The sequence below is a fragment of the Leuresthes tenuis genome, unplaced genomic scaffold, assembly GCF_036924035.1.
Source record: "Leuresthes tenuis unplaced genomic scaffold, fLeuTen1.0.hap1 SCAF_17, whole genome shotgun sequence".
Lineage (NCBI taxonomy): Eukaryota > Metazoa > Chordata > Actinopteri > Atheriniformes > Atherinopsidae > Leuresthes > Leuresthes tenuis.
This window is the reverse complement of record NW_027325371.1, coordinates 32,367,610-32,386,566: the sequence shown is the minus strand read 5'-3', so window position 1 is coordinate 32,386,566 and position 18,957 is coordinate 32,367,610. Positions and strand designations below refer to the sequence as shown.

Genomic DNA, 18,957 nt, shown 5'->3' with positions numbered 1-18,957 from the left:
CCCACCCACTACACACACACAGACTTCTCTCTCCCGGACCCAGACAGTTAACCCTTGTGATGCAGCTGCAGATCCACTCTGCCGGGATTTGTTTTCATCTTCATTGTATGTTGTTTTCGAAGCTCTAAATACCTCCATATGGATATGTGAACCACATTCTGTTTTTATATCATGTCTTATTTGACCCAGATCATAAACAAAATTAAATCCACCTGTTTACTGTTGAGAAAGTTACCCCTGCTGCCAAAACAGCTCTGACCTGTCAATGCACTGACTTCAAGACCTCTGAAGGTGTCCTCTGGTATCAGGCACCACCAAATAGCAGCAGATCCTTTAAGTCTTGAAAGTTGGGAGGTTGGGTCTATCTATGAATCAGATTTTTTTTCCAGCATTTGCTTGATGGCATGTGGGCAATTAGGAGTACAAGACAATACCTTAATCCACTTCTGAACAAATTGTAATCCTGTCTGGGAATATTGTCGACATCAAACATGTTGTAATGTGTTCATGTAACAGCTTGCCCTCGTTCTGTAATGCATACTGCTGCCAACTCCTCCCAGGTAGATAGTATGATGCACACATACCTGACTGTCAACATGAGATAAGGAATCATGATTCATCAGATCAGGTCACCTTCCTCCATTCTTCCATAGTCGAGCTGTGATGCTTGCCAACATGGGAGATTCTGATCAGTCAAGTAGCTCATGTGAAGCTCCTGTGTGAGATTAAACTGCACAGTTCTTCCTCCACAGGACAATGGGTACCAATAGCCCACGTGCTGGTTCACCAGTTTCGCATCACTTTTAGTCGGAACCAGTAGGAACAAACCACAAGATCAGGATGCTTGGGGCTCTCGTCTAATAGCTATAACGGTTTACGCTGAGAATATACTTGCTTTTTAACAATACACTAACATAGTCAAATTGCTTCTTGTCAGTGTAATTGTATACTTGCTGGGTCATTGGAGGATTCTGCTTGGGAGAATACTCAAACCATCCAGACCTTAAAGATTTGTAGGGTGCAAACAAATAATTCAGACACAATACAGGAAGTTAATATTTGTTTAGCATTAAGATATCAACAGAAAAAGCTAACAAGTCCTCCAAATAATATGATCATATGTTTGTTCATGCCGTTGAATACAACTTTTAATGGTGTCCTGTAATGTCCTGCCCCCACATGGAAAAGGAGGGATGTTATGTCTCATGAACATTTACACAGCACAGCAGGCATCATTCTCAAGCAGGCACGTCTCCCTTCAGAAGCCTCAACATCCTCATCGGGATCATGCATTCATTTTACAATGTAATCGCATCCACCACCTAGATAGATGCCTTTTTTTACAATTTACATGCAGTTGTTCTGACAATCTATAGAGGTTCCATATACAAATGGAATTATCCGCTTTTTCATCTTGCATGAACGAATACCCCATGGGCAGGTTTTGGGGAGGAGGATAGTCTCAAAAACAAACAGCTGCAACACTGTAGATGTTTTTTTAAGTAGACAACATCCAGGAAGTTGTATAGCTTGTCAAATTTTGCATTTAGCGTTTGACATTACTTCTTGCATACATGTAGCATTAATTTCTGGGGATGTGCACAACCCACACTCAAAAAATAAAGGATAGATGAGGTAGCTATCAGAAAATTGCTAAAGTGTATTTAGAAGCAAGGATATTTTGGCCTTGGACCTCCAAGTTGCAAAGATTGCAATAATGACATAATGGATTTTTCACCTCTCTTGTCAGTTCTAGTACTTACTGCTTAAAGCATTGTTCTGTTTGTTTGGTTAATAACTGCTTTCTATTTTCACTCTTCCTTAAACCTCTTCCATCCACTGCAACTTATCCCCCACTCTTTTCATCATCCTACCTCCTTTAGTAGTTACATATTGATTAGGTCAGTATGTATGTGTCTCATTGTGTGCACACCAGCCTGGTCCTACTGTGGTCAATGAGGTCAACATGGTGGCCAGACAGTCATCCCAACCCCCTTCGTGTTTTGTTGTCGTCCCCCCACATGCCTACTCCATCACCTCCTGCTCTCCCTTCTCAGGGTTAGTAGTGTAGACAAGGCAGAGGGAGCCATGAACAACAGTGTCAGCACCATTGTGTAGTCACTTAAAATCTTCATTTGTAGCAGCTGAATTTGTGTCCTAATGTGGTCTTAACAAAAGAATCTCATTCTGACCATTTCAGCACTTTAGTCGCAAATTTACTCACAGGGACATCAACATCGTTCAGAGCTAAGTTTTCTAACAATTAGGTAAAAGGAAATGAAAACCTCTGACAATCAGGTAAAAGCCAAAAACAGGCATTGCTGCATGTGGAATGCTTGCAGATTCTTTCAGCACTGTCAGGTGATGTGCCTTGCCACACCAACCTTGTCTTTGCACAGGAAAAAAAAGAAAGCTGCTTGTTTTTCAAACACCACCTGACAGTGACCGCCCTCACTGACCCCTTCAGCCAACAGACTGCCTGTCTGTGTGGAGGAGGGGCCAGGATGGATGGGAGCGCAGGGGTCGATGGAGGCCAAAAGACAAAGATGGAGGGAGATGTACTGTAGATAGAGCGAGTTTGACAGGATAAAAAAGAAACAAAGCAGAGGTGTATAAGTATTATCTTTTTCTTTGCCCTGTCACTTACTTTTTAAATGCAAAATTCAGAACTATAGTTTTAAGAAGGCAAAAAAAAAAACCAGAATTTGTAAAAAATCAATTTTCTTCTGCATGTTTCATAATACAGTTACCTGCAATTTTACAGCTAAGGTTCAATCACAACTTAACAATATGATCCAAACCGAAGTTTCTCAACAACTCCAGGATGGATTCCCATTGAATTTTGTACAATTACATGTTTATGGTGGTCAAGGGATGAAATTAAGGGAAATTTCATAAATAGTGTCAGCTGGAAGTTTAGATTTTTTTTGGTGTTGAGAGTTAACCTGCACCTTCCATAAGATAGTAAAGCCTCTAAACTTACTAAAGAATATGTTACACTATCAGGGATATATATTTAGATAGTGTCACAATTTTCATAGTTTTGCTTCTTTGTAACTTTAGGAACTGCAGGCTTTTAGCTTCGTTTGAAGTTGAACTAAAATACCACATTAATATCTAGGAATAGTGGCAAAATATATGAATATAATGATCATTTTTATTATAGAATCTGTAGTAGTTGATGATTTCCTGAAGTTTTTAACCCAAAGACGAGCAAGTGTTTCGCCCATGAGTTATTTTGACAGACCTTTACTGCTATTGCCTTCAGTAGCTCCTTGTCTGTGGGAATTCTGCCTCCTATTATGTCCTCAGGAAGTGAGAGGCACGCTCATTTGGGTTGAGGTCAGACTCAGACTGAGAATATTCCATTACTTTGCCCGAAGCAACTGTTAGGTTGCCTTTGAAGTGTTTTGGGTCATAATCCAATGTAATCGAAGTGCTGACTTCAGCACCATTTCACTGAATATAACCATAAAGTATGCTCTATTCTTCAGAATTCATCCTGCGAGTTCTATCAGCAGTCACATCAACAGAAAACACCAGTGACCTAGTTCCATCAGTTGTCATGCCATTGCAGTGCCTAGACTCAGCTTGACAGAAGATGTGGGGTACGGTCAGATCAGATGGTTCAAAAAAGTACCTCAAATCTCTTTTCCTAAACACTTATCTTTAACCTTGATGTTAAGCATTATTAGAAAGGAACAATGGGTATGTTCTTTCTTGTTTCTTTGTTTTAAATAACCTAAAGAAAATATATGTATGTATGTATGGATGGACGGACGGACGGACGGACGGACGGATGGATGGATGGAGGAAATTTGTAAAAAAAAAGGCACATTTCCCAAAGCCAGCACAGTACAGCTCCTAACAAACAAACACACAAAACATTTCACTCCTTGAGTGCTCCTACTCTGTTTCATGCATCTTGTGTAACTGTGGACACATCAGTGGACACATGCACATGCATGAATCACAGTTGGTATGATGGCATGAAAATAATTCACTTTAGAACAGATGGAGTTATGTCCTATCCTTTAGGTTGATTTTGAGCTGAGGAAGATAACAAAGTAACCACTGAAGCGCTGTTCCTTATCTTTTGGGGGAATTTGATGAGCATTGGTCAAGTTTGCTACTATAAAACTTTATTTAATACTACTATTTGTATTAATAAGTGGACTATCTGTATTCATAGTCATGAGGGCATCTCTTGATTCTACACTCTGACACTGTTAATTAGCTTCTGCTCTCTCATATTGAGAAAATGTGTAACTGTGGCCTTTACTTTAAATCATTGGACCACACATTAACATTTCCCATATTTGTAGATGTCAACTGTTTGAATAAGCACCAGACCAAATATTGCCTTTGATTGCCATGAAATAATATGGAAAATGTCCGCATGTGACCAGGAAACTGCTTCTCACTCAGTTATCCTATTACTGTTGAACCTAATTACGCCAATTAGCTTCTGAATGTTTGTAAAGTAAATACGAAGTATAGTTGTTAGATAATTGTAGTAAAAAGTACAACATTTCCCCCTTATATGTAGTTAGATTGAGAATACCATACTTAACTTGTAGAGTTAATGTTACATTCCAACTGTTAAGCCAACATTTTTAGAAAGTAGATCTTGAGAATATTCTATGGCCCTGTTATCAGATTGTTGCTTTGTACACCTTCTGTTGCACATTACTTTTTCATAATATGCATCTGCTGTCCCATGTAAGTATATCATGAAGAGTAAAACAGTGATTAAATAATCCAATGAACCTTGGGGGGGGTGGGGTCTAGAGTATTATTTTGCAATACAGTACCATCTGGTGGTCAAATCCAAAAACCAGCACTCCTTGGACAGAATCTGAACAGAAGCAGATCAATGGAAAACGATTATTGACCCCTGACCTGTGACTTTCTTCACATGACATCTGATAACCTGTTCCAATCAGTCACATTAATAAAATCACACTCTAACTCTGACTCCATTGTGTTGTAAATTGTGCTTCCTTGTGGTTAGGTTATCAGTACAGGTCACCATCCTTGGTATTTACCAAGGTGCGAAGTGATGTACTGTATATGCAATTTCCATGTTGTTGTTTTTAGACTGATGGAGTGTCTCTATGGTGGGCTATATCAATATACAAGCACACTTACAAACATACAAACTTTTACTTAAGTCACAATTTAGTTCAAGAAGGTAAGATTATAATAGAGGAAATGTCTAAAAAGATATACACTGCTCAACAAAAATAAAGGGAACACCTAAACAACACAATGTAACTCCAAGTCAGTCACACTTCTGTGAAATCAACCTGTCCAGTTAGGAAGCAACACTGGTTGTGAGTCAATTCCACCTGCTGCTGTGCAAATGGAACAGATAACAGGCGGGAATGAGAGGCAACTAGCAAGTCAACCCTACAAAGGAGTGGTGCTGCAGGTGGTGACCACAGACCATTTCTCTGTTCTCATCCTTTCTGGCTGATGTTTTGGTCACTTTTGCATTTTGTCAGAGCTCACACCCCTAGAGGTAGCATGAGGCGGTGTCTACAACCCACAGAAGTTGCTCAGGTAGTGCAGCTCATCCAGGATGGCACACCAATGCGAGCTGTGAGATCTAGGAAGTGTTATTTTAGTATTATTATTTTTTTATTTTTTGAACAGTGTATTCAGCCATCCTTTAGCAACTTTATACTTTTGATCATTTCAGGTATAAATAACATCTTTGAAATATTACTTTTTAGTAAGTTTTTGCAAATATATGATAAGCCTAAAAAATGTATTGCTTTGTGAGAGACCTTGGTGCTTCCTAATTACCGCAACAAATGACAACAAAACCAACAAGAATACAACATTTAGCTAAGACTTGTTGGTTCCACTGAACATGCATTCAATCGTTTCACTTCTCAGTCACGCAAGAAAAAAGTACACCCTTTTTCAGTTTTACAGTTTTCTATAAAGTAAGCCAAAATGAGGAACTAGGGTGTGAAAAACTAAGTACACTCCAATTTTCAACAGCCTAAAGAATCATCCTTAGTAGCAATAATGTGAGGTCATTGTTTTCAGCTTCTAACATTGTTTCAGTGGAATTTTGACCTACTTTTCTTTACATGTTTCATGTCAATGAGGTGTGCAGCATTTGTTAAGGTCCTGCCACAGCATTTCAATCGTGTTTAGGTCTAGACTTTGAATGGACCAACATCTTTTTTTTTTTTTTGTCATTCTGATGTAGATTTGCTGGTGAATGGGTACTGGTATGGGCTGCTATAATCACAGATGTGCTTGTTGGACCTTTTAAACATGGACTGCAATCCAGTTCAAGACTGTCTGCCAGTTTCTGGAAGATACTGTCTTCAATTAATAAAAGAAATCTGAAACAAGACTGCAGCTGTGTTGTGGCCCTGATATTTAGGCAGGGCAGATCTCCGTTACATACGTCCAAATACTCCACTGCTTAGCTGCCAGCAAAGAGGACAAAATGACCCCCTCCCAACCTAACGTGAATCATATTGAGGGCAGTGGGCCCTTCATATGTTTGAGTTAGAGGGAGGGAGGACAAAAAGAAAACAGTTTGAACAGCATTCTGGAGCTTGTGGGTTCTGCTTTAGTGAAAGCTGATCATTAATGCACAAAGAGACCAAGCTTGTTTACATGACGCTAGTAAAAAAAAAGAGAAAAAAATACTTTTAAATTGCATTTCAAAACTGGAATGACACCCAAATAATGCAGCTTGGTTTGAAACCAATTTACCTTCGACAAGAGTAATGATAGGAGTAAGTATTCAGCTTCGGCTAAAAGCTAGTAAGTGATTTCAGAAAGGCTGATTTAAATGATCTGATATTGTTTCTTTGACTATATTTTTTTATCATAGATAATTGGATACTGATTTAGCTGTAAACATCATCCCTTCTCATTATATAAATGTATAACCTGCTGTTAAAGTCAAAATTATGGACACAGACTTTACAATTCTTTGTAAAATATCAAAGACAAAGGTGGTGTACTCATAACAGCTAAATAATATGGTTTGAAAAGGTTGTTTATGCTATTAAACATTCAGTCATTACCTGACAAAAAACAAAATCACAGGTCAGTAAGACGGGTGTAGGTAGCAATAGCACCTAACTCAACAAAGGCCACTGTGTCGGGTGAAGAAGTAGAAGGCACTGCGATGAAGGCAGTTAGTAGCCAGATGGGTCTCCTTGCCTCCTCCACCTTCTCGCTTAAATCACTCTTTAGCTACACCTCTCATGGGAATACTCTACAGAAACTAAGACTTGGACCATTTAGACAGAGCCCACACTGTCTGTACAGCATTCCCCAGAGATGAACAGCATGTATATGCTCAACTGGATTTGAATGGGTTTCAAGCACTCCACACATGCTCCAGAGTTCAATCTTTAGTAAAGTAAAGCTTAAGTAAATTGATATCCCAGAATTGCCAATAAAACTGTTCTCATGCCTTACTTTATTTTTTTTTTTTGGGCTTATGGCTGAAGAAATTGCGTTTGAAAATCAGCCCATCAGCAACATGTCAACTTGTGGCTGCTTAAGCATTTCCAGACTGTTGCTCTGCTCTAAAAAAATCCTGACTTTTATAACCGTAGCGTCATCTGACAGAATCACTGTTCAGGTGACTTTAAAGACATCTGTGCAATGAATTCGGCTACACACACTAATAATGAGTCAAGCAGCTCGACTCAGTTGTGCATGTAACCACACACTGACAGACATCAAATAAACTTTCTGAAAGAAGTTATTTTTGTAACTTTCTTAATTCCACTGAAAAAGACTAAACTGCTTTTACAGGTTGAGGATCAGTAGCATCTTTGACTGACCAACTGATTGTGTTTGTTCAACATTAAAAATAATATTCATGCATAAAAAAGTGTCTTGCTTGACGATGTGTCCAACACAGACCGTCTCACATTCCATTTAAAACTACATATGCACAGATTGTGTCTTATTTACAGAACGTACAGTCTCAGAACAGGTCTCTCCATTTTCCTCCTGTGGAAGTCAACTGCAGCTGTCATCGTTGTTTTCCTCATTGAGATTTGTTTTCAGTTTGGAAAACTACTTCTTCTGATTACAACCACTAACACTGTAGCCTACACTGAATGGAAATCTTGCTACTGTGGTGCTACATTTTTTAGCTTATAATACCATAACAGAACTGGAGGTAAAAAAGCACAACAGTGCAAGAAATAGCATCCCAAAGAGACATTTAATTTGTTTTTATATTAAAATTCCTTAACAGTCAAACGACGAAGGTCTGAGTATGTATTCATCTGCTGACATGTGGCAGATTTATGAACGAATTGTTCATGGTATAAAAGAAGAAATGACTTTTTTTTAAAGAAATAATGAGGAAGAATAAATACAGATTTCAAAGGATTGCATTTAGCTTCACAGACGTTTCTCCTCTCACGTTGACAGTTTATAGCAGAAGGGGATTTATTGATTCCAACCTTAAATGAAAAGCGACAGTAAGGATCTGAGAACACAGTTTTGTATTAAGCATGTAGTTTAAATAAATGATGCTCTTACAGCTCAACTTTGAGTCTGTTCCTCCTTCACTGCTTTAATCTGGCTCTCTTCACTGACACTCTCCTTCCTGGGAACAATGTTTGTTCCCTTGTCTTCTTCCTCCACTGTGACCGGTAACAGGGATTCTCTGTGCAGCCTCTCGTTTCTTTCCACCTCCTGAACACTGGGTGGTAAGGTTACCTGCATGTGTGCTGGCAGATGCTTGAATTCCTCCTCATTAATGTCATAGTCCTTCATCTTTGAGTCCAGGATCCACCAGCGGCCAGTGAATCCAATGTCTAGAACCCGCTGAGGGAGATCTCTCCAGGGTACTGACAGGTTTGAGCATTGGGCTTCATACAGCATGGTGTCAGGGTCATAGTCAGCGTGGTAAATCACAGAGAGAAGACCCAGGCTAATGTAGCGAAGCCGGCTCTCATTACGAAGTTTCACTAGACTCTGCACGTGGCCGTCAGAAGTGGCACTGCGAATCCATGGTGACAGCAAACCGAGCTGGTTTGAGCGTTCCAGCAGTACTGCCTCAAAAGATGACTGGTCGGGTTTTGTGTAGACACAGGCCCAAGCCCCTCCCAGCAGGGTCGCATACGCTGAAGTTTTGAGCGGCCGTTCCCAGGCACCAACCACAATCTCCCTGCAAGCTTCTTTGTAGTCAGAGAACAGGCTGCGACACCAGACACCTGCAGACAAAACAAACTTCAGCTAGATTTCTGTGCTGATTTCTCCGTGTCTCCCTTTAAGAGAAACTTTTCGAGTTGCACACACACCCACTTCATTCATGCTCTGACAGGACATCAATGTTCAGAGTACGACAGTGTGACCCATCTCCCATTTCCTGCTGAAGAGCGCTTGTCTAGATGCTGCAAATGTGCCAGTAGTTGCAGTTTCAGCCTTAAAATTAAGATTAACAAAATAAGTATAATTTAGGACATTTCTTACTGGGGCTACATATGTGGTTCACCACAGGTTTTTAAGGCTAGGTAAAAAACAGAGGTGAGCACACTCTTTACATGTAATATTCTCTGATGTACCAGCAGGAGAATTTATTTCCTGCCATTTTCCCCAGTGTTCTATATTCCTTTTTCTAAATGGCTTTACCCCACGTTTTAATAGGCGTCTGGGAGGATTTCATGCATTAAACTTTTGTTTCATAGTTTTGCTGAATAACATCATAATTACTAGTCAAAATTACAAGTCAGATCAACAGTAGGTCAAATTCTTGTCTCTAATGAGTTTTAAGCCGTTTATACTTAAGTCGAGTTGCTGTAAGCTAATCGAAAATGGTGCCAGTCATTTCAAATCAAAACAGACAACTTCGTGGCATAAAGAGGTAATAGTTACTTTCACATTTGCAACCAGATCCTGAGAGTTCTTTACAGAATATAGCGAAACCATGAAAGTCAGTGTAATCAGCGGATGATGTTGGGAAATTATATAAAAATCACGATGGCCCGCCTGAACTCATCGCACCAAATTTTGTGTCAAATCATCAGTTATCATAGAGGGGGCATACCTAACTATAAAATAATGATCCCAAAATATGTTACACTGGCTGCTGGCGAAGTGGAACAAATTGGGATCATCTTTATTAAGTGTATTATCTGCAAACAATTATTACAACAGAGATGGACTACTGTCCACCTTAACCTACACGTTCCATCTTAGCTAGCTGTATCTAAGTAACCTTATTTATTCTCTCACCCGCTTTGCTATTTTTCAGTTTTTCCCAGCGGCTGGTTGGAACCGGAGCAGCTGCTGTTTCTGCAGCAGCACAGAACAGTCTCCTCGCGGCACGAAACGAAGCCATTTGAAATGAAGACAGTCACCTTCAGGTGGGTTTGTCATGTCAAGCAAGAAGCTCACATGGAGCCAAAATGGTGCTTAGCGGGTGACTCCGGTTTAGTCCTCCGACAGTGAAACCCCTTTTGCTAAGGTTCCGCGTGACAGCGGTTACACAGATTATCAGGAGTCTAATGTCTCACTAACCTCAAAACAGTACATCTAGGTTGAAAAAAAACAAGAGGAAAAAGGAGTGAAAATGAAAATAATTATGTCATGTTTTACATTGAAATCTAGAATGTAATCAGTATTACACCACATGATTGTGCGGCTTATAACAAGAATGAATAAATGTGTTTGTATGCATTTTTGTACTGGTTAAGATGATAAATAAAATAAAAAAACTCGGTTTAAAAATATTCAATACATAGTGGGGGTTTTTTTAGAACATGACCACGTGACAGCTTTGTTTACGTGGTGACGTGTCCGGAAGACACGCTAACTTGAGTGACTGCTTGAAAGCAGTGGCTTTAGCGAATTCGATGGGAAACAGGTGTTAGCATTGTATTAATATTATTGATATTTTGTCAGTTTATGAAATTTCCATATGTGTTATTGTGGTGTATTTATGTTAGCTTTTCAAAATTTCAAACAAATGTGGAACAGGAGTCCCATTCTTCGTTTGCCTAGCTTATATTAGCTGTGCTTAGTGGCCCTGTTGTGGACAGGTAGGTTGTTTTAACGTTATTCTCTGCTCACCGCATACTATTAGATTGTATTTGTTCTTTTCTTACTCTACACATTAACATTTAATATTAGATGTTCATATGTTTGCTTAAAATTGCGTCTTGTCTTGAAAAATAGCAAACGACAGATTTAATGTTTGTTGTCTTGTCGGTGATCTATTTGTCACTTTTCTGTTTTAAACCTTGGCTTCATGGTCCAGATAAAAGATGAGACAGCACATGGAATGTGGTGTTTTATATGCACGTCCTTCTTTAAGAGTTTATTTTTATTTTAGGTCTTGAATGAAGTTGCTGTTTGTCCATTGGAGCAATGGCCAGTCCAAATGACCTACAGTTTCAAGGTAAAGATCACAACTTACTTTCTGTTCCCTTTGTTTGGTTCTCAGAAGGCAACTGAAAGAGGCAAAAAGTTTTTAAAGCTAAAATGTAGTTGTTGTCTTGATTAACCAAATAGCAGAGTCCATATGGCCCAGAATTTAGAGCTCTATATGTACCTGACAAGGACAAACGGCGTGTTGACCGCGGTGATAATCAGAAGACAGAGAATCAAGGAATATAACTCGATTAAATGAAATCAACTGACGCTGCGGCTGTTAGGAGAAGATTCACCATCTTAAAGCTGACGATGTGTCGGAATGGCGATATCTGGTGGGCAAATCTTTGTTTTACATATATACATATGGAGAAACGAGGAGCCAGAATGTCAGGAACAGAAATAAACTGGTTCACCTGAGCGGTCGTTTACCATTTGGAGATAATTTGCACATTTTTGTATTTTGATAAACGAAGGAAAATGTGGTGTAATTCAACATGTCTATAGGTAGTCGGAAAATGATTAAGATCAGATTTATTTGTCATGTACAGGAAATACACAAAATTTGTCCTCCACTTTCAATCCATCCAGGTTGGCGCCTATTGAACACACACATGCACAGGGTCACACACTCATAGAGACAGATGCCGTACACTGGAGCGGTGGGCAGCCATTCACAGCATACGGTGCCCCTCCAGCTCTCAGCCCGTTTCACCAATCATATTATATCCAATTGGTGAGAGTGGGAATCAATCACTCTTACCACTGAGCCATGACCACCCATGATATATACATGATATATATATAGATATATATACACACAATTAGAATTAAACCCTAGTCAAGAGCACAGCTCAGTTTCTTGAACTCTGGTTCTATTGTAGCACCAACAGTATTGACCTGCTGCTTTTCCTGTGAGTGTAGAGTTTGAAGAAGCAGCAGAGCTGTTGTCTGCAGACCCGGGGGCTTCCACAGTTAGTATGTCTGCATCAAACACTCCGACCACATCAGCCGGATCTCCAGCAGCAGGGGAGGATGTGAAACTAGACCTTTCAGAGGATGAAGAAGGTCAGGAGGAGAGTTCAGAGGTAAAATATTTGTGTGAAGTACAGGACAGTCTTGATGTTTTGAGTGGACAGTAGTTGAGAGATGTGTGTGCTATCAGCTTTTAGGAGGACAGAAACCAAGCGGTGGCTTCTGGACCTTTGAATACTATCAGTCTTTCTTCAATGTGGACACAGTGCAGGTATCCATCAACCACACCCCGTCTACAAATACACTTTGCAAACGGATGTAATTAAACGGTCAGCTTTAGGTTTCTTTGTTTGTTTGATTCCCCACCCATCATATATGCAGGTACTAGACAGAGTCAAGGGGTCAGTGATGCCATTACCTGGAAGAAACTTCATCAAACACTACCTTAGGAACAACCCAGATCTCTATGGTAAGTCAGTTGAGACTGATTCAAGCATAACACATTTTCTTTTTGTGCCTCTGTGACAGTAACAACTCTGGAGGGATGCATTATGTCCACCCATCCCATTCTAACAAAAATAATCTCTCTTGAATCATAAGAGGGAATATGTTCAAATTTGACAAAAACATTCACTTGGACTCGAGAATGTTTTTTTTAAGCCATAACTCAACAATTAATTTACTGATTGTGACTAAATTAAACACAAATGTCTGACAGGATAAAATGATAGATGAAGGTATGATATTTATGATAAAAAGGCCATAAATCAGTTATAGAGGGACATCAAAATATTCTGGAAAAAACATGTAGTTTAGAGTGGATAAATGTTCACATTTAGACAGATTTGAAGTTTGTGACTTAAGAAAAAAACTTCCCAGCTCTGGATTCTTTGGACTCAACTTGCATCAGAATGATGGGAAGAGTTTGGAGAATTTGTAGAACGAAGGCACTAGAATGTGCGCTGGAGTTTGCTGCTACAGGAACCAACATGGAACTTGTTGCCACTATTACTAGTTTTGGATTAGACCTGATTGGACCTCTAGTCGAGGGACAACTCTGAGAACAAAGGGGTTGTTGCTTTAGAGTAACAATGGAGTTTTTCTCTCCTATGGAATTTTATGGTAATGCTATACAAATGTGTGTTTGTGCAGGTCCATTTTGGATTTGTGTGACTCTGGTGTTCTCAGTAGCGATCAGCGGGAATCTGTCCACCTTCTTCCATGAAATGGGAAACCCCGGCTATCACTACAGACCACAGTTCCACAGGGGTCAGTCCTGCACCAGGTTTCTAGTTAATCTGAATTCGTTTGTCCTGATGTCACTGCAAGGTGCCCAATCTGTCTTGTTTCTCTGCTCTCCTCTCCGACAGTAACCATAGCAGCGGTGGTCATCTTCATGTATGCTTGGCTGGTGCCAATTGGCTTGTGGGGTTTCTTGACCTGGAGGCAAGGGGCTGAGAGGCAGACAGGAGGCTACTCTTTCCTGGAGACTGTGTGTGTCTATGGCTACTCCCTCTTCATCTATATCCCCACATCAGTGAGTACAGCCACTATCCTGAGCTTTCACTCCATAACCAGTCAAAGTCAAATTTATTTGTACAGCACATTTCATGTACAAAACAATTCAAAGTGCTTTACATCAAATAAAAGCATTGCAGCAGGGAGCAGAAAAAGCATTAAAATATGTAAAAGAATATAAATAAATGAATAAAAACAAGCAACAGTCTTGATAAGTTAAAAGACACCGTGCAGATTTTGTGCACAGACACATGTTTTTAACCTGGATTTAAAAATGTCTACATTTGGTGACAGTTTAATCTCCTCTGGCAGTTTGTTCCACTTGTTTGCAGCATAACAGCTAAATGCTGCTTCTCCATGTTTAGTCTGGACTGGACCAGCTGACCTGAGTCCTTGGATCTAAGAGCTCTGCTTTGTTTATATTCTCTGAACATATCACAGATGTATTTTGGGCCTAAACCGTTCTGGGATTTGTAAACCGTCAGCAGGCTTTTAAAGTCTATTCTGTGACTGACTGGAAGCCAGGGTAAAGATTTTAAAACTGGTGTGATGTGTTCAGATCTCTTAGTCCTGGTTAAAACTCTAAACCAGTGTCAGCCTCAGTCATAATAAGTTGTCTTATCAATTCTTTTGAAAAATTATCAGCAAATTATCCTGTTATCTCTCTGCCTGGTGTAAAAAGATCTGTAAAAGACCTAATTTGAATGGAAGCATATGGTTGCTCTAAAACCTGTACATACCTTTCAGTAGAGTTGAGCCGGATACTCGTTTCGGATTTAATGAAAATCCTCACACAGCGTCACAGCGACCCTCCCCTATACACATCGCTCTGCTCACTCCCACACAGTAAAACTCTTGTTCATTACATTTTACTTCATAATTGCAACCGCATGTGTTGTATTCATTGTTGCAAAACTTGTTCTGTAAATAGTTCAATCAACCCATATCAATTGCATGCTTAAAACAACATACTGGTTAAAGCCCTGCCTGTTTCAAGACAACCGACCCACTTCTGGGTTAAATCCCGCTCACTTCTGGGTTAGGTCCCACCCACTCCGAGTACGGATACAGATACAGGTAAGTCATATGGTTAACAGATACAGATAAGACTGTACTCGCTCATCCCTACCTTTCAGCATTGTTTTTCTAGAGTACAATTTGCCAGTTCCATCTATCCATTCATCCATTTTCTATACCCGCTCTACCCTACCTACCTCTACCCTAACCCAGCTGTCATTGGGTGAGAGGCAGGGAACAACCTGGACATGTTGCCAGTCCATCACAGGGCCACATAAGGACAAAGGCGACAAACAACCATCCACACTCACACTCCAAGGGTCAAGTTAAGAGACAGCAACCAACCTGACATGCATGTTTTTGGGTGGTGGGAGGAAGCCGGAGTACCCGGAGAGAACCCACATATACACGGGGGGAACATGCAGGATTCGAACCAGGAACCCTCGTGCTATGAGGAGACAGTGCTAACTATGACACCACCGTGCTAACTATGACACCACCGTGCTAACTATGACACCACCGTGCTAACTATGACACCACCGTGCTAACTATGACACCACCGTGCTAACTATGACACCACCGTGCTAACTAACACACCACCGTGCTAACTATCACACCACCGTGCTAACTAACACACCACCGTGCTAACTAACACTCCACCGTGCTAACTAACACACCACCGTGCTAACTATGACACCACCGTGCTAACTATGACACCACCGTGCTAACTATGACACCACCGTGCTAACTATGACACCACCGTGCTAACTAACACACCACCGTGCTAACTATCACACCACCGTGCTAACTAACACACCACCGTGCTAACTATCACACCACCGTGCTAACTAACACACCACCGTGCTAACTATCACACCACCGTGCTAACTAACACTCCACCGTGCTAACTAACACACCACCGTGCTAACTAACACACCACCGTGCTAACTAACACTCCACCGTGCTAACTATGACACCACCGTGCTAACTATGACACCACCGTGCTAACTATCACACCACCGTGCTAACTAACACTCCACCGTGCTAACTAACACTCCACCGTGCTAACTAACACTCCACCGTGCTAACTAACACTCCACCGTGCTAACTAACACACCACCGTGCTAACTAACACACCACCGTGCTAACTAACACACCACCGTGCTAACTATGACACCACCGTGCTAACTAACACTCCACCGTGCTAACTAAGACACCACCGTGCTAACTAACACACCACCGTGCTAACTAACACTCCACCGTGCTAACTAACACTCCACCGTGCTAACTATGACACCACCGTGCTAACTAACACTCCACCGTGCTAACTATGACACCACCGTGCTAACTATGACACCACCGTGCTAACTAACACTCCACCGTGCTAACTAACACACCACCGTGCTAACTAACACTCCACCGTGCTAACTAACACTCCACCGTGCTAACTAACACTCCACCGTGCTAACTAACACACCACCGTGCTAACTAACACTCCACCGTGCTAACTAACACTCCACCGTGCTAACTATGACACCACCGTGCTAACTAACACTCCACCGTGCTAACTAACACTCCACCGTGCTAACTAACACTCCACCGTGCTAACTATGACACCACCGTGCTAACTAACACACCACCGTGCTAACTAACACACCACTGCTAACTAACACTCCACCGTGCTAACTAACACTCCACCGTGCTAACTAACACACCACTGCTAACTAACACTCCACCGTGATAACTAACACTCCACCGTGCTAACTAACACACCACTGCTAACTAACACACCACCGTGCTAACTAACACACCACTGCTAACTAACACACCACCGTGCTAACTAACACACCACCGTGCTAACTAACACACCACCGTGCTAACTAACACTCCACCGTGCTAACTAACACTCCACCGTGCTAACTAACACACCACTGCTAACTACCACTCCACCGTGCTAACTAACACTCCACCGTGCTAACTAACACTCCACCGTGCTAACTAACACACCACCGTGCTAACTAACACACCACTGCTAACTAACACTCCACCGTGCTAACTAACACTCCACCGTGCTAACTAACACACCACCGTGTTTCCATGACTCCCAAAATGAGTCTCAAATGCAATTAATCTGATGTCAGAATAGGTTTTGCCCTTTCCCTCATTCCATTTGAAATAAGCTTTGGCCTAGAGAAAATGGTTGTGTTTCTGGAGAACATGAACATATGGCTTCCAGTGTTCCAGAGCTCATGCACTCATTTCCATGACAGATTTTTAATGAGGACTTGAAGATCACGTGCATCCAGTTTTAATTTTCAGCCATGTCCTTTGCACACTGAGATGTATCATGTACTGTAGATTATTGAATATTCAGCCCTTGCAATTTTACATTTCAGAACATACTGAAATTGCTCCATAATTTAAAGACAGTTTTTTGCAAATTGCTGAATGTCTGCCAGTCTGTACCTCTGGGAGACCTTTTAAGGTGCACTTTTTATACCCTGTCATGTTTTCTTTAGAAAGACAAAAGTGCAAACAAGTAGGGTCATTTTCTCAGTAGTAGATGACAAACAACACTGGGAAGAGTATCAGCATTGTTCCTTTGGCACAGCAAAGATCCAGCAACATTTAGCTAAACAGTTTGACATAATACCTTTGCAGCTTGTGGATTGTGATTCAGTCTTGGGCTGTGGTTATGAATGATCTTTATTTATCAGTGTGTTTGGCAACTTTTTTCTCTTTGAAAGCAATCTCTCAGCCAAACCTGCCAGGATTTGGTTAACATAATCAAACAAGAAACATCAGCAAAAAATGTACATCCTTTTCATCTCCAGATTTTGTGGATCATACCATTTGAGTGGCTGCAGTGGACACTGATCCTTGTTGCCATGTTGATCTCTGGTTCAGTCCTGGTCCTGACTTTCTGGCCCGTTGTTCGTGACGACACCAAAGTGATGGCTGTGGCTACAGTGGTGACCATAGTGGTTTTACACACGCTGCTGGCAATTGGCTGTAAGGTAAGTGAGCTCTGTGGCTGTAGCCTCATATCAGCGGGACACATTTAACTACAACTATGTACTCTTCTCTTTTATTTTCAGCTCTACTTTTTTCAGTCTGCAGTCCACACAGGACCACCAACACCTACAACGCCCCCAATTCACACAACTCTGGTTGTCAAACCCCACTGACCAAGGCAGGGGAGGAAGGTTGTTGAGCATTGCTCTGTATGGTCATCATATCAAGAGTGCACCATATTAGATCAACTTTGTGGCTGTGACAAGGCTATTTGGGATTCTGTTTAAATGGAAGGGGCTCAGACACATTCTGCCTGAGGAAAGTGTTTGGCTACCTAGCTAATATGTTAATTTCTACTGATTTTTCATGATGTGGTGGATCAAAATGGTCCAGCGTGGCTTCTGTGAAACTAACGCCCTTATATTACCAACGATAAACAATTTAAATATCAGCCTCAATTTAAATCTCAATCTCAATACAAGAGAAAACAGCAGCCCTCCAGGATGCAAGCATAGCATCGGACCAAACCACCACAAGTCATTCCTTCTTATGACTATAACACAGGCACGTTATGATCACACTACTTAAACGGTTATTGGAAGTGGTCAAGTCTGGCAGAAATCTTTACATTCAAGATGTTCCGAATTTTTTCATGAATTTGTTGAACAAAGTTAGAATAAGTTTAGTGATCCCTCAGTTCTCATAAGCATCATAAAATATTAGATTACCTAATTCTGTTACCCCAGGCTGCATGGTTGACATTTTTACCAGCCTTTGTCCAAACCACATGTAGACCACATGTGGAAAAGAAAGCCTTTTCAGACGGTGAGGTATGCAGAGTAAATTACATTGTACTAAACTGAGCGGGCAATCATGCTGATGCACCACATCTATGTGCAAAGACAATTTAAAGTATAAAGTAAGGAGAATGTTTATGTCTACAGAGCTATTTATTCCTGACTGTGATGCTACTGAAGGTTTTTGTTAATAAAGTTAGTATGTGTTCTCTTAATTTGTCTGTAATCTATGCTCTTTTCTTTGACTGACTCCAGA

The 18,957-nt window shown here is 40.8% G+C and overlaps 2 protein-coding genes across 3 annotated transcripts; one reads left to right on the top strand and one right to left on the bottom strand.

Moving 5' to 3' along the window:
- Positions 1 to 8,216: 8,216 nt before the first annotated feature.
- On the bottom strand, positions 8,217 to 10,426 carry timm29 (translocase of inner mitochondrial membrane 29). Its single transcript, XM_072369382.1, has 2 exons — positions 10,243 to 10,426; positions 8,217 to 9,221 (listed from the first exon to the last, which is right to left on the bottom strand). The coding sequence occupies exons 1-2, from the start codon at positions 10,346 to 10,348 to the stop codon at positions 8,548 to 8,550; spliced, it is 780 nt and encodes a 259-aa protein (XP_072225483.1). The 5' UTR covers positions 10,349 to 10,426; the 3' UTR covers positions 8,217 to 8,547.
- Positions 10,427 to 10,806: 380 nt separating this feature from the next.
- On the top strand, positions 10,807 to 18,916 carry yipf2 (Yip1 domain family, member 2). 2 transcript variants are annotated; one of them, XM_072369701.1, is made up of 9 exons: positions 10,807 to 10,873; positions 11,342 to 11,407; positions 12,304 to 12,467; positions 12,545 to 12,625; positions 12,736 to 12,823; positions 13,507 to 13,623; positions 13,725 to 13,891; positions 17,724 to 17,906; positions 17,988 to 18,916. In XM_072369701.1, exons 2-9 carry the CDS (start codon positions 11,377 to 11,379, stop codon positions 18,075 to 18,077), a joined length of 921 nt encoding a protein of 306 aa, XP_072225802.1. In that variant the 5' UTR covers positions 10,807 to 10,873; positions 11,342 to 11,376; the 3' UTR covers positions 18,078 to 18,916. The 2 variants fall into 2 exon arrangements, with proteins under 2 accessions (XP_072225802.1, XP_072225801.1); XM_072369700.1 differs by having other exon boundaries at positions 10,813 to 11,048.
- Positions 18,917 to 18,957: the final 41 nt, after the last annotated feature.

Bases quoted from the DNA above. Each gene is read 5' to 3' on its own strand.
- timm29 (XM_072369382.1), bottom strand. From the start codon at position 10,348: ATGGCTTCGTTTCGTGCCGCGAGGAGACTGTTCTGTGCTGCTGCAGAA. The intron at 9,222-10,242 runs GTGAGAGAATAA...TTTTGTCTGCAG, and splicing joins ACTGAAAAATAGCAAAGCGG to GTGTCTGGTGTCGCAGCCTG.
- yipf2 (XM_072369701.1), top strand. From the start codon at position 11,377: ATGGCCAGTCCAAATGACCTACAGTTTCAAG. The intron at 12,468-12,544 runs GTAAAATATTTG...GTGTGCTATCAG, and splicing joins GTCAGGAGGAGAGTTCAGAG to CTTTTAGGAGGACAGAAACC. The intron at 13,624-13,724 runs GTCAGTCCTGCA...CCTCTCCGACAG, and splicing joins CAGACCACAGTTCCACAGGG to TAACCATAGCAGCGGTGGTC.